The sequence below is a fragment of the Capra hircus genome, chromosome 3, assembly GCF_001704415.2.
Source record: "Capra hircus breed San Clemente chromosome 3, ASM170441v1, whole genome shotgun sequence".
Lineage (NCBI taxonomy): Eukaryota > Metazoa > Chordata > Mammalia > Artiodactyla > Bovidae > Capra > Capra hircus.
The window spans coordinates 99,629,888-99,646,024 of NC_030810.1; the positions used below are offsets into that span (position 1 = coordinate 99,629,888).

Consider the following 16,137-nt stretch of genomic DNA (forward strand, 5'->3'; position numbering starts at 1 on the left):
TGTCTTTTCATGAGGAGCTAGGTGAGTTTAACTGGAACACTGACCTGAGCCATGGGTTGGGTCCTCAGGGCTCTAGAGAGAGCAGAGTAGTCTTGGACCAGATCTGGGCTATCAGATCACAAGGCCGCTCATCGAGGAAAAGCTAAGAGTCAAGCCACAGACTCTAAACACCAGTACCACATTTCGAGGAATAAAAGTGGGTTTATTAATGAGAAACAGAGGCAGGAGTCAAGATAGAAGGGAAGGTAATTAGAAAGGGAGCAAATAGTCTTTGTCACCATTCTGGTTTTTGTAGGTTTATAGTTACTTGAGTATCTCAGGTTTGCTTAGATGTGCAAAGACAGGTTAGGCTTCCCTGGTGGCTCAGTGGTAAAGAATCTGCTTGCCAATTCAGGAGGCATGGGTTCCATCCTTGGGTTGGGAAGATCCCCAGGAGAAGGAAATGGCAACCCACTCCAGTATTCTTTCCTGGGAAATCCCATGGACAGAGGACCTTGAAGGGCTGCAGTCCATGGGGTCACAAGAGTTGGACATGACTTAGCGACTAAACAACAAAGACAGGTCAGTCAGAAATTGAGTAGATTTACAGTAAAAAGAGACTACAAGGGCAGAAAATGAAACATTGTGCTTATAAGAAAAGCAACCACAGAGACCTCAGATGGATGTTTGATGCCAAGTGACTGAGATACTTATGAAATGGTGTATTTTTACTTGATAAGGAATTTGTATCCTGAAATTTCTCCATATTATAATAGAAATTAGTGAAATGAGTGAATAGGCTATTCTGAATAGCCTGTATTTAGTCACTGCTCTATGGAAAAGTTACCACAAAAGGGAAAAGAAGTAAGGAAATTTTGTGATTGCAGGGTTTAAATCTGTAGAAGAGAAATTTCTTCCTTTTTGATCCTATAAGGATGATGGTAGTGAGATGTTCAGCCAGAAAAGCAACAGTAAAAATCCTACTGAGAAAACTTTCTACTTGAAAGCTACCTAGGAGGCTCTGCATTTCATCATCGTCCCTCTTTTTAGTGTGAACAGTAGAGTTCTTAGACATTAGACATGGTTGTCATGAAGTAATAAAAAGATAATGTATTTAAAAGCATATTGTAAGTTGCAGAGTACTATACAGATGTTAGTGGTTATATCCTCGGAATCCAGTGCCCTCCGAAACTCTTAACTAGTCTTTCAACTCATTTCTTTCTCTGATTTCCATATCCCTATTAATAGCATCTCTTTCAGCCTCTCAAACTAATTCCGAACCTTAGTTTTTAAGGCCTTTTGTAGAAATGAAGTCTTTTATGGTTCCTCAGTAATTAGACAAACATCTCTTTACTTTGTGTTCCCTTTCCCCCATTGCACTGATTTTCAGTTTTTGGTTTTTTCGTACATATGTTTCTGTTACAATACCACATATGTGTTCCTGAAAAAACTTCATATTCTGCAAAATCATGCACTAAAAATAAACAAGCGTTGTGGGAAAATAGGGTTATAAGCAGATCACTTAAAATTTATGTAACTAAAAAGAAAAATCTATATAACTTTGTAATCAGAGCCCTAATAAAATAATAACAGTCCTAATTAAAATGCTAGCACAGTTAAATTTCCACTGGCGTTTGCACCTGGAGAAGGAAATGGCAACCCACTCCAGTTTTCTTGCCTGGAGAACTCCATGAACAGAGGAGCCTGGTAGGCTACAGTCCGTGGGGTGGCAAAGAGTTAGACACGACGGCGACTAACACTTGCACCTAGAAATGCACTCAGACCATCCTTTGTGGTTTTACTCTGTGGCTCATGTCTTTTTCTTCAACAAATAAGGCCTCAAAAATATCTACTTCTCAGAGACTTGTGTCATCAAAATTAAAAGTACAATATGAGGATATCAGTCAGTTTGGGGTTATTGTTTTGTTTTTCTTTTTGACACAGATAAACATCTTTGCATTCTTTTCATTTTCATTTTCCCTTTCCCCATGTAGCTTAACATTGTGGAAAGTGCAGCAGTTCTTAAAGCTACAAAGCCAGTTACTTCTTAAAAAAACACTTCTGTTGAATTTTCATCTTTTTCCTTAACATATTGGTGAAGGATGTTCTTTAAAGAGGAAACTTGTCCCTGATCTTTTCTAAATATTAACTTGCTGAAAAAGTCCATACAAACCAATATGCCTTCTGTGTTGTTCCCATGTTTACCAATCTCGTAGAGCTAACGCACATTTAAAAATGTGTTTTATAGAAGAATGAGCTATACTGTTTTATCCTCCTTTACCCCATTGTCTGTGAACTCACTGAGGACAGAAAGTGTCTCTAACTTATCTCTGTCTCACCTCCAGTGTCTGACATAGTACCTTGTGCTTAAGAGAGTGATCAAAAGTATTTGTTGGCTCTAATTAATGTGTTCTACTGTGTAATAAATATAAATCTACACTGTAGGGAAGTCTCCTTATGGGAGAATTGATAAAACCTAAACATAATTTTGTCTACTTTCCTTTGCTGTCAGTACCTGCCCTCTTAAGACCATAAGTGTTCAATTTACAGATTACATGCTGTCGCATATTCATATCTCTGTGAACCATGTTGAGACATATTGTTACATATGATGCTTCTTGGAGATTAAACCCATTCTAGGTAAAATTTTGCCAATGTGTCTTCATTTCACTGGTCAGTCACTACCACTGGAAGAAGGCAGTAAAGTTTTACAGGTCAACTGGTAATTTCTCTTGTGTGCTATATTGACTGAAGCAGTAGAACTAGTGGTGGGAATAATATGTATTCCTTATTTTGGCAAGGAAATTGTAATCTCTCCCACATAAGACCCTAGACTATCTCAGTCAAAGGAAAGAAAAGGGGAAGTAACCATGGTCAAATTCATATTTGTCTTAAGCAGTTACAATGAGAATTTATGTCCTTGTTTAATTCTTATCTTGGGCAAAAGGCATCTGATTTTCTGTAGTTGAGACAGTTGCCTAGCCTATGACCTGTATGTTGCCTGAGTAGTGATCTTGCATGCTCAGTCACTTCAGCCGTGTCCAACCCTTTGCGACCCCATGGACTGCAGCCCGACAGGCTCCTCTGTCCATGGGATTCTCCAGGCAAGAATATTAGAATGCCCTGCCCTTCTCCAGGGGATCTTCCCAACCCAGGGATCGAACCTGCATCTCCTGTGTCTCCTGCTTTGCAGGCAGATTCTTTACCCACTGAGCCACCTGGGAAGCCCAGTGATCTTAGTCATGCATATCTTAGTCAGATGTATCACTACCATTCAGTAATTCTTAGAACCAAGATACTGTACATCACCCAAGTGAAGGGAGGATAAATATCAGTTCTCTGTTTTTTCAGAACGTAAAGAGGCTCCTGCAGAACCCCAGAGTGACAGAGTTTGATGCTGCCCGCCTGGTGATGCTTTATGCGCTACATTACGAGCGACACAGCAGCAATAGCCTACCAGGATTAATGATGGACCTTAGGAATAAAGGTGTTTCTGAGAAGTATCGAAAGGTAACCAGATTTATATATGAATCCCGCCAAACAGGAACCAACTCTGTTATTACAGCCTTTTAGTTCTGACAGATGATGAGTCATACTGTTTTTATGGGATTCCCTGGTAACTCGGTTGGTAAAGAATCCACCTGCAATGCAGGCAACCCCGGTTCGATTCCTGGGTCAGGAAGATCCACTGGAGAAGGGATAGGCTACCCACTTCTTGGGCTTCCCTTGTGGCTCAGCTGATAGAGAATCCACCTGCAATGCAGGAGGCTGGGTTCAATCCTAATTCTGTCCTCTCATGTCTTCATTTCCTTAATAAAGTTATTTTCTTTCTGTTCCCCAAGCAGTAAGAAATTGTTTCTCTCTCTCTTTTTTCTTTTTTTTAAAACAAAGCTTGTGTCTGCAGTAATTGAATATGGTGGTAAACGGGTCAGAGGAAGTGACCTCTTCAGCCCCAAAGATGCTGTGGCTATTACCAAGCAGTTCCTCAAAGGATTAAAGGTATATCGCTATGCTTTCCTAAATGAGAAACAGTTGAAGCCCCTGACCCTGAGAGTGAATGAAAGTGATCTTCCAAGTAACTTCAGGATTGCCGCTGATTTAGTACTATGTCAGTTAAATGAGGGACTTCCCAGGTGGTGCAGTGGTGAGGAACCCGCCTGCCAATGCAGGAGATACAGGTTTGATCCCTAGGTTGGGAAGATCCTGTGGAGGAGGACATGGCAATCCACTCCAGTACTGTTGGCTGGAGAATTCCGTGGAAGAGGAGCCTGGCAGGTTACAGTCCATGGGGTTGCAAAGAGTCGGACACGACTGAAGCGACTTAGCATGCATGCATGCAGTTAAATGAAATTAAAGCAGACGGTCTCTTGAAAGCTTTTTCTTTAAATACTTTTTTTTTAATACTTTCTGTATCGGAGCAGTATCAGCATTAGCCCAAACAGCTAATAAGGGAATAGTAAGATATTTCCAGGAAATACCCAAGAATAAAAAGGCAGACAGTTCACTTAGTCATAACTATTTTACTCCATTTGTTTATAATTTAAGGTTTGTCAGGTAGTTTTTCTGTGACAGAAGTTCAAGATGAAGCAAGCAATTATAAATCTTTTAAAACTGCCTATTTTGTTAATATGGTCAAAAGTTAGTTGTAATCTGCTAGCCTTTATGTTTCCTGAAATTTTTTCATTTTCCTGAGTGTTTCTAGTCTCTTTTGCTACATAATCCTTTTCTTTTTATTTACCTGTCACATAATATTTTCTCAAAAGAATGAATCAGTGAAGAGATGATAAGGAATTTAAGCAGTTGCATTTTTTAAATTCCTTTAGAATAGCTAGCCTTAAATTACAGAGTATTTTCATAATATTGGAACATTTCTATTGATGAAAATAATTAACTAAAATTGCTGCTTGGCTCTTATCCCATGAAATCTCTATTGCATGTCCTTTTCTGATATGAGTATCATTAACAGTTACATTGCATGTTTCAAAAAAAATGACATAAGAACCATTTCCCCCTGTCTTAGGGAGTAGAAAATGTATATACTCAGCATCAACCTTTCTTACATGAGACCCTGGACCATCTCATCAAAGGAAAGCTTAAAGAAAACCTGTATCCTTATCTAGGCCCCAGCACACTCAGAGACAGGTAAGAGGACAAAGATATTAATAATAAAAATCAGAACACTAAGAAAATAGGAAATTTAGGGTACTGTAAGAGACTACAACTCAGATTCTGTCATTCTACTCTTCCTTTCCCAGTTGTTTCAATTCTCAGATTCTTCCGGTTTTACATGTGTCAAAGTTAGATTTAAATTTCTCTATCAAGCCTGAAGTACTATTTCTTTTGGGATACAGAAACAAATGTTTTGGAGCACTCCAAATACTTGTGTCCTGTCCTGAAGTATCAGACTAGTTCACTTATGCCATTTAAGGTTCAGTTCCATGGCATCTAGCATTTGGAGTTTCAAACATTAAAGCTGAAAATAGATTTGCTGCTCAACTGCCATCCAGAGCAGGTTGTTACTATTTTTGGCGAGGACTGGACTTTGCCAAATGTGGCCAATATACACACTGAGACCTAATTAACAAAGGCCTTTTGTCACACTGGAGGAAAGGATGGTTTTCCTTTTAGGTATTAACTGAAGGAAGCAATTAGTTGTCATTTTAATCCAGTGGTTTGTTAAGTTTTAATAAAAACAAAGCTTGTCCAGAATAAACTTACATAAGCCAACCTGAAATTTTAAATATACATAAATTCTACCTAGTTATAAATTCTATACAAAAAAATTATGTATTTTTTATTGGGACCACATATTATAAAGAGCCTAATATATGTAGCTGAATCCTATTAGATTGATTGATCTGAGAATTGTTACTGTTGGTATAATTCTTCTATTATTTCAGCTAATTGTAATCTAAGGCCTTGGAAGAATAGTGTTTTATGAATGTAATAAATTTCCAAAAGGAGAAAAATGTTTTTCTCCTTTTAGAGGTATATAAATAACTCTTGTATGATAAAGATGTATTTTTTCACTTTTTTTCTTAAAAAAAAAATCTCTATAGTCTGGTAACAGAACAGAAAAAAATTCTTTTTAAAAATCCAAGGTTGAAAAGCAGAACATCTGGGGTTAAATTCAGACAGTATACTCATTTGGAATCAAAATTTAGAAATGTCAGCAAAGTGGTAAAAAGGAAAGCCAGCCCAAAGCTATCCACCTGAGAGGCTTTTTGAAAAACAGTATAACTCTATTAAATAGCCTTCTAATTAACATGATAAAAGTAAAAATATTGATTATCTTATGAATTTCATAAAAGAATTATTGGACAAGAAATTGGCTAAAGGGACTTAATAGATCACCAGAAGAGTGGATGATTAATTCATGACAGTAAACCTTTCTAATTTGGGGAATTCGTTTCCAAATAAATTTCAAAATGATGTTCTTCTAGCAAAATGTACAATTTATCAGTTGTCAGCATCTGTTAAAGCATTTGTCACTATTACCTAAATATATATTAATAATTCAATTGCTTCATCCTTTTTTATAACAAATATTTGAATGCTTTCTGTATGTCAAGAACTGCTTAAGATGCTGGGGAAGTAGAAGTGACAGGAAGGGCAAAGTACCTGCCTTAAATTACAGTAAACTAGTAAACAAATAAAAACTATAATTTGAATGAGAAGTGCTATTCAGGAAATAAATAGGATAATAAGCTACAGAGTACTCTGTCAAGGCGGGGAGGGCTACTTCAGATGGAGAGAACCTCTCTAAAGAAGTGATATTGAAGATGAGTTTTTAATTACAAGAAAGAACCAATCACATAATGATGAGGAAGAAAAGCATCGTAAGCAGAGGATACATCAGAACAAAGTCCTTGAAGAAAGAAAACTTGGCAAGTTCATGGAACAGAAAAAAGTCCAGTGCAGTTGGAGCATAGCAAGTAAAGAGGAAATAAGTTGAGAAGATAAGTAAGGCTGGATCACATGGGGTCTTGTAGGCCCTGGTAAAGGTCTTTTTTGTTTTTTGTTTTTATTTTAAGTGGCATAGAAAGCCACTAAAAAGCTTTAAACATTCAAATGACATAAACTGAATCATGTATTAATAGATCACCTTGGGGGGAGAATGGATTGTTGAAGGTAAAATTAGAAGCAGAAAGACTACTTAGGAGGTGGCTGCAGTAGTCCAGGTAAGAAATGAAGATGCTTTGGATAAGGAGCCTGGGAGCAAAGGTAGAATCAATAGACTTTCTTAATGGGAGCAGAGTAATGGGACAAGGGTAAGAGAGAAGTCAAGAATAATTCTCAGGTTTTAGAAGAAAATCAAGAGTTTTATTGTTAAATTGCAGATGTCTGTTAGATAGTTGGAAATGTTCATTGCTAAATTGGAAGTCAAGATTTTGGTGACTTTAAGCTATGCACTCATCTCACATGCTAGTAAAGTAATGCTCAAAATTCTCCAAGCCAGGCTTCAGCAATACATGAACCACGAACTTCCAGATGTTCAAGCTGGTTTTAGAAAAGGCAGAGGAACCAGAGATCAAATTGCCAACATCCGCTGGATCATGGAAAAAGCAAGAGAGTTCCAGAAAAACATCTATTTCTGCTTTATTGACTATGCCAAAGCCTTTGACTGTGTGGATCACAATCAACTGTGGAAAATTCTGAAAGAGATGGGAATACTAGACCACCTGACCTGCCTCTTGAGAAATCTGTATGCAGGTCAGGAAGCAACAGTTAGAACTGGACATGGAACAACAGACTGGTTCCAAATAGGAAAAGGAGTCCGTCAAGGCTGTATATTGTCACCCTGCTTATTTAACTTCTATGCAGAGTACATCATGAGAAACGCTGGACTGGAAGAAACACAAGCTGGAATCAAGATTGCCGGGAGAAATATCAATAACCTCAGATATGCAGATGACACCACCCTTATGGCAGAAAGTGAAGAGGAACTAAAAAGCCTCTTGATGAAAGTGAAAGAGGAGAGTGAAAAAGTTGGCTTAAAGCTCAACATTCAGAAAACGAAGATCATGGCATCTGGTCCCATCACTTCATGGGAAATAGATGGGGAAACAGTGTCAGACTTTATTTTTTTGGTCTCCAAAATCACTGCAGATGGTGACTGCAGCCATGAAATTAAAAGACACTTACTTTTTGGAAGAAACGTTATGACCAACCTAGATAGCATATTGAAAAGCAGAGACATTACTTTGCCGACTAAAGTCCGTCTAGTCAAGGCTATGGTTTTTCCTGTGGTCATGTATGGATGTGAGAGTTGTACTGTGAAGAAGGCTGAGTGCTGAAGAATTGATGCTTTTGAAGTGTGGTGTTGGAGAAGACTCTTGAGAGTCCCTTGGACTGCAAGGAGATCCAACCAGTCCATTCTGAAGGAGATCAACCCTGGTATTTCTTTGGAAGAAATGATGCTGAAGCTGAAACTCCAGTACTTTGGCCACCTGATGCGAAGAGTTGACTCATTGGAAAAGACTCTGATGCTGGGAGGGATTGGGGGCAGGAGGAGAAGGGGATGATCCAGGATGAGATGGCTGGATGGCATCACTGACTCGATGGACGTGAGTCTGAGTGAACTCCGGGAGTGGTGATGGACAGGGAGGCCTGGCGTGCTGCAATTCATGGGGTCGCAAAGAGTCGGACACGACTGAACGACTGAACTGAACTGAAAGCTATGTCACCTTTAAAAGTGATTAGATCACTCAGGGAGAAAGCATAGAAGGGGGAAGAAAGCATCCAGGACTAAGCACTGAATAGAGGATATGGAGTCAGCAATGGAGACTGAAGAAGAGACAGACAGAGAGGAGGAAAACCAGAAAAGCTTGATGTCATAAAGATCAAGGAGTGAGTGGTTACCTAAAGACTAGTCTTCTGAGACATAAAAAGTTGAGGACAGTGAAGAATCCATCAGCTTTGGCAACATGAAGGTCTTTGATGACTTTATTCCCCAGTTTCAGTATTCTTGCCTAGAGAATCCCATGGACGGAGGAGCCTGGTATGCTACAGTCCACGGGGTCGCAAAGAGTCGGACACGACTGAGCAACTTCACCTTCACCTCAGTGAGTTTGGAAGCCAAATTAGAGAGGGTTACAAGAAATAAGATAGAGATGACAGATATACTTTTTAAGAAGTTTTACATGAAGGGGGTCATAAATAGGGATCATAGTCAGAAGAGACTGTGGGCTTGGGGAAAAGAGAAATTCTAGAGCATACTTATAATCTGATGAGAATTATCCCAAAGAAAGAGAAATAGGTAATGCAGAAGAGAAAGGGGAAGAGTTGCAGAAGTGAAGTCTGAGGGAGCTAGAACAAACGGGAGATTTTGATGGGAGCAGAGGTGCTTCTTTCCCTGTAGTCGCTTTGATGGTGAGAACATGGAAACCATCTTGTCCGATTACTTCTATTTTTTCAGTAAAATATGACATCAAGCTATTAGGTAAGGTACAGGATAAAAAGAAAAAACATTGTGAAATTGTTATTTTTAGGCTTGGAATCAAATTTACTAGGGAAATGTAAGTAAAACTTCTAAGCAGGGTTGAGTGCCCATTGGAGTTTTGTGTTGTTAGTTTAAAATACAGCCCATGAGCCTAGTTGTGTGGTTTTATCTAGCAGCTTTTAGCTGCAATAGAGTAAATGAAGAGAAGGCTGATAGCTGGGTTCAGCCAGGATTTGGGGAAATGAAAAAAAGGAAGATATTGGATAGTGAAAAAAGTATTGTTGAGTGAATTGGAGGTATTGATGAGGTCAAGGAATTATTTCTTAGTAGAGATATTAGCATAAGTGAGTTGAAAGTTGAGGGACTGGTTGTTAGAGAAAGAAGTCTTGAATTCAAGATCCCTTCTCCAGGGGATCTTCCCAACCCAGGGATCAAACCCAGGTCTCCCACATTGCAGGCTGATTCTTTACCAGCTGAGCCATCAAGGAAGCCCTTTTGTATTGCAGATACTTGTAATGAAAAAGTTGATGTTACAATCATGGGTGTTGGTGGCTATGAGGGATGGAAGAACAAATCAGTATGGGTGAGGAGACTGGGATGTGAGATGATGTTAAAGTCACTGAAAGTCTTGAAAGGAGCAAGAATGAAAAGGAGGACAGTTAAAGTCTTCAGGGAATAAAAGAGTGACCGGGAAAGGAGGTCAGGAGAAAACAGTGCAACTATGTCATGAGCTTCTGAGACAATGAAAATTGTGAAGAAGGCAGAAAACTGGTTATGAAGCTGTGGTAGGAGCACACAAGATACCTCTACCACCTCCTAGCCCTGTTTTTAACAGAAAGAAGACTGCAGAGGACTTGAAAAGACCTACTAAACAATATACTTTTTAAAATTTGCCGTATAGATATACTCGCACAAGTACACAAAGACATGTACACAAGGATATTTACCAAAACATCATTTGTAATGGTGAGGAAAAAAAAAAAAACCCACCCAGAAACAAGATAAATATTTTTCAATGGAGAACTGGCTACCTCGATTATAGTACATTACTGTGCATTCTTCTTAAGAAATGGCATAACTCTTCATGGTGTGATACCAGAAACTTTCTAAGATATATTAGATAGAAAATCAAGATGCTATAATACCCCTTTTGTGTAAAACTGTATATTAGCATAAATGTGATTGTGTACATAGGTGTATATAAATAAGTCTGTGCTTGACTGTACATATGTTTATATATTTATGCGGGCTTCCCTTGTGGCTCAGCTGATAAAAAAATCTGCCTGCAATATGGGAGACCTGGGTTCGATCCCTGGGTTGGGAAGATCCCCTGGAGAACAGAAACGCTACCCACTCCAGTATTCTGGCCTGGAGAATTCCATGGAGTCACGAAGAGTCGGACACGACTGAGTGATTTTCACTCACTCACTCACATATATATATGCAAGCACATGTATGGTTATGTATACAGTAAATATATCTGGAAGAATAAATAAGAAATTTTTAATAATGGTTACCTCTGGATATTAAGACAGTAGTTGTATACACATCTGTCTTTCCCACTAGGTATTAAGTACTTAATCTTGCGGTAGGAACTATGTTTTATTAATATTTGGGTTTTTCACGATATTTAACACAGTGCTTTACATATAGATGTTCAGTAGATTTGTCAGATTTCTTACGTAGCCACCTGTAGTGGCTGCCATGACAAGACTTACAGTTGGGAAATTTAAAGAATAAATTTGATTGATATTACCAGAAAATTTCAATGTTTGCAATTTGCCTGCGCAGTATTTTGACTCTGTATTCACTTAGCCCCACCCTAAGCTCTAGTCTCTGTCTTCACCTTAGATCATCACATTTAAAAGAGTCATTGATTATAGTCATCTTTATAGTTAACTTAAGTCTCATCATGATAGAACTTCTTGGTTTTGTTGTTACTGTAATAGTAGAAGATATCAAAAGAGATCTGGCAAGAACACAACTTTGCAAAACCAGGAACAATTGTAGAACTGTTTTAGCAATAGCTAAGTTAGTGGTTAACCTGTTTGGCAGTGTAGCTATATCCACAAGTTAGGTTTGATCTTTCTCCACAGATGGTACTTTCACATATCTCATTGAGGCTAAATTTTTTTTTTTCTTGCTCCAGAATTGCTATTTATCCCTGATAAAAACAAGCAACTGAAACATGTGATGAGAAAATGAAGTTATCTGGTCATGCATTCCAAATTTAGTAGAATTCAAAAAGGAATTACTCGTTCACATTTGTACCAACTGAGTAGAATCTTGCTTTTGTTTCTATGGAAGCAGCAGTCCTTTTCATTGGCCTTTTCTCCTACAATCAATGCTCATATGATCTTTAACCATCTGTAAGTACTAATTCAAAAATTTGAATTTTAGCCATAATAGCCCACAAAATAGGTAAAATATTGCTTCTTAAAAGTTTTAAGTTTTCCTACTTAATGATTAAAGTAATAATTTTTAGAAATACTGTATGTAAAAATGTTTTTAGCTTCTAATAAAATTTGTTGTCATTTAGTCCAACTCTTTTGCATGTCCGTGGACTGTAGCCTGCCAGGCTCCTCTGTCCTGGGATTTCCCAGGCAAGAATACTGGAGCGGGTTGCTTCTCCAGGGGAACTTCCCAACCCAGGGATCAAACCCACATCTCCTGCTTGGGAGGCAGATTCTTTACCACTGAGCTACCTGGGAATAGGATATGAATTGGTTGGGTTCTCAAGTTGTCCCTGTATATCTATATACAGGGTGAACAGACTAATGTTTTCTAATGTTCACTATCTGCATTAATTAATGCTTTCTGTTGCTATGGTGAATTACAGAGCACAGGAAGATGTGTACAAAGAATTGAACTTGTGTATTCCCTTTAACCGTTATATAAAACTGTTTTACTGTTGGCCTCATCAGAACATCTACTTTTAAAATTCACCAGAGAAAGGAATTAAAAGATGTCAGAGATTTTTTATTTTTTTATTTTTTTCCACCGATGTTCCTCCTTAAGCCAGCCTAAGTAGGAAACACAGGAAAACATTTATTAAGTTTTCATAACCAAATGTGACATAATCATCTTTGTTAGGTACACAACTGAGTCAAGCTCTATGAGCCTATCCCTGTGTAAGTATCCTTACATAGATACAACCTAAACTCACAGTTACCACCCATGACATTTTCTTCCCTCTCCAGCAATACGAAAATACTCTGGCACCCTGAAATTATTAGACTAAAAGATAGTATTCTCTGGCTGTGTTAGAAACCCACTTGAATGTATTCCTTCCCAGTTCTTGCCTTTCTTTTCCATAAGAAAGAGATGTACTTTAGAAGCAGGTGATTGGCAGAGGGCAGCTATGGAAAAGCAACATCATGTTCCAGGATGAGCCTTGTTACTCTGCTCAGCTGCTTTTTAAGCTGACTTATCAGACCAGGGGACTTTCCAGGTGGCTCATATGGTAAAGAATCTGTCTCCCAGTGCAGGTTACACAGGAGACTCAGGGTCGATCCCTGGGGCGAGAAGATCCCCTGGAGGAGGAAATAGAAGCCACTCCAATATTCTCTCTTGCCTGGAAAATCCCATGAACAGAGGAGGCTGGTGGGCTACAGTCCACAGTGTCACAAAGAGTTGGACATGACTAGGCATGCACACACACATATCAGACCAGGACCTCAAAACAAAGTGTTCCTGTCTAGTTCCTCTCAGCAGTCATGTGTACCCCTCTAAGAGAGAAACCTACTTCCCTTATTCTTAATGAAGTAATCTGTGTAATTCATGAGTATTTATTGAAAATTAGCTGCAAGATGGGTCTCAGGCTGGATTCATCCCTTAATATAAAGAGCAATGCTTATGGAACGTTACTGTAAAAAATACTCATTTTTCTGGCAAAAAATCATTTCCGTTTTGAGGATTTTATTATTTCTGAATAGTGTAACTGCCTGTATTTTTTCTCCTCTTGTTTTCTAAATATGTAGGCTAGCCCTAGATAGTTAGACCTATTGGTAGACCTACATAGAACAACTATTGATAAAGTGTCTTCTTGTCTTCTTAATGGCACATTCTTACAACATTCGATTTTTTTTTTCCCACAGAACTCACCCTTTAATGAATATTAAACCAGTTGAGACTTCACTTGAGAAGCTGGTATTATCTCAGAATCACTGGTACCTCTAGAACCAATATATTGGGAAGAATTAAAAATATATATCCTTAAAAATTTAGTGATTATTCATTATTCACTTTTACTATGGTAAAAGTTACAGGAACTCATATCAGTTTTTAAAGTTACAACCAATTGTAGTTTATATGATCCCTTTCTCATGAGATAAACCCCTAAAGATCCTGACAAGAGCGGAACTTGAGTCTTAGATGTTTGTAGAAATCTTAGAAATATTAGTAAGAGTTGAAACAACACATATCAGATGTAAGAAAAGACAAGGACCTGTATTTTGCCTGAATATTCAGTCTCAGAATAATTGAGAGATCATCATACTTTGCAGAAAAATATACTATCATCGTTATATAACTCTTCTTAAGCAAATGACCTTTTCCGCAAGAAAAAAATGGCCAATCAAACTAGAAGCAAAGATGTGAAAAAACCTTGATAGCGTAGAAAATGTTAATCATTTGTAGACAGTGATGATGCTCTCCTATAAGTTTATAAAGGATTTTATAAATTTATAGGAAGTTTATAAAATAATCTGGTGTGTAGTCTAAAGCACCAGATTACTGTTGGATTAGTAACAGCCTTAAGGCTTATATCTACTTCTCTGTACTACTAGAGGAGACCATACAAATTATATATTAGGGCCACTACAAATTCATTGTTTCTCAACTCACTTGGGCCTTCAGGGGTACTCAATCAGACTTCTGTATCCTTAGATACATAAAGAGAAAGGAGAACCTTCTCTCTTTGTCTTATTCACCATATCAGTTTAGAATGTTTGCCATAATCTCCAAGTCACCTAACCCACACCAGTGTCTCTGCTTCACAGTGAAAAAAAATTGCATGTGTCAGACATTAGCTCCCTCAGTGTCTGCTGCTGCTGCTAAGTTGCTTCAGTCGTGTTCAACTCTGTGCGACCCCATAGATGGCAGCCCACCAGGCTCCCCCGTCCCTGAGATTCTCCAGGCAAGGACACTGGAGTGGGTTGCCATTTCCTTCTCCAATGCATGAAAGTGAAAAGTGAAAGTGAAGTCGTTCAGTCATATCCAACTGCTTGCGACCCCCTGGACTGCAGCCTACCAGGCTCCTCCATCCATGGGATTTTCCAAGCAAGAGTACTGGAGTGGGGTGCCGTTGCCTTCTCTGCCCTCAGTGTCTAGCCCCATGTTTATAGGATTAGTTAGATGTATCTACCTTTATCTCCTTCCTTCATTCTAAAGGAAATACATCCTTTTCCTTATTTAGAACTAACCTCTTTGCTATCACTAGTTTTAGACTCCTACCATCACTTCTGAAGCCTTTCTCTGCACTGTCTCCTTTCTCTCCCTCTCCCTCCTTCCTCTCTATTTTCAGCTTGTCTTCCCCTGATTACTTTCCTGCAGGCTCCACACTTACTCAGGTTTCTCCTGTTAAGTAATAAGTTTGAAGCCCTTGAGTCAGGGTTCCCTTCTAACCTGTCTTCCCTTCACAGTCAAGCTTCTTGGATAATTTTACTGCCTTCACTCCTCACTTCTTCAATCCATATACCCTGGCTTCTTGCTTCACTCTAATACACTGAGACATTTCTTGAAAAGTTGCATTGCAAGAATATACACAGTGGTCTCTTTCAATCCTCACTTAACCACTCTGTGCTTCTTGAAACTCAGCTCTTGGCCTCTCCCTCTGCCTCTCCTCCTGCCTTTCTGACAGTCTTCTCAGCTGCCTTTGCTAGCTACTCTTCTTGCTTTTCCCGTAAATCTTAAAGAATCCACTCCCAACTCTGTCTTTTGGTTCTCTTATCATTCTTCTTCATCTCCCTAGGTAGAATTCATCTATTCCCATGGCTTCAGTTGCCGCTTGTATTCAGGGAAATCACCAGGTCTCAGTGTCCAGATGCCTGGGGCACAACTCCACTGGGATGTTCCACAGGTATCCAAAAGACAGCATCTTTTTGTCTTCCTTTAAGTCAGTCAGTCTTGCTTTCTTTGTTCTCAAACTTAAACTACTATAGCTAGTCACCAAAGCCAGATTCTTACAGTTATCATGGATTCTTCTTTTATCCTCATCCCTCACATTTAATCATTGACCAAATACTGAAGAGTCTACATGTTTTTGTATCTTCTATATCCAGTCCTTCCCTTCCACTTCTGGTATTTCTTAGTTCCAACTTTTATCATATCTTCCCACAAGTCTTAAGAGTAGCCTTTTGTTCCCCCAATTTTCCCACCAGCAGCCCCCAATTCATTCTCACATAGCTGCCAAAATTATCATTCAAAAAGGCAAATCTGATCATGGTAACCTGTTAGAGCCCTTTGGTGATACCCCATGACCTATGAGATTCGAGATTCTCCCTCTCTCCCTCTCACTAGGTTGTTGTTCAGTGCCTAAGTCGTGTCCGACTCTTTGCGACCCCATGGACTGCAGCAAGCCAGGCTCCAGTGACTTTCCAGGCTCCTCTCACTATATCTCTAACTTATATGCCTCACACCAGCCATAAGGGAGAAATTAGGATGACTCTGAAGTTTTTGTCCTAAGCAAGTGAAAAGGTAGATTGGCCATCAGCTAA

At 38.8% G+C, this 16,137-nt stretch overlaps 1 protein-coding gene across 2 annotated transcripts in view; it reads left to right on the forward strand.

Moving 5' to 3' along the window:
* VPS45 (vacuolar protein sorting 45 homolog) overlaps nucleotides 1-16,137 on the forward strand; it is a 70,630-nt gene that overhangs the window by 21,723 nt on the left and 32,770 nt on the right. The window contains exons 11-15 of one of the 2 annotated variants that reach the window (XR_001295444.2): nucleotides 3,331-3,489; nucleotides 3,871-3,978; nucleotides 5,000-5,121; nucleotides 11,571-11,790; nucleotides 13,519-13,570. Coding sequence is in view for 1 of the 2 variants with exons in the window: in XM_005677696.3 (XP_005677753.2) it covers nucleotides 3,331-3,489; nucleotides 3,871-3,978; nucleotides 5,000-5,121 (389 nt within the window). In the remaining variant the exon portion in view is untranslated. Of the gene's footprint in view, nucleotides 1-3,330; nucleotides 3,490-3,870; nucleotides 3,979-4,999; nucleotides 5,122-11,570; nucleotides 11,791-13,518; nucleotides 13,571-16,137 lie in introns of those variants that run through there. The other variant, XM_005677696.3, reaches the window with a different exon arrangement.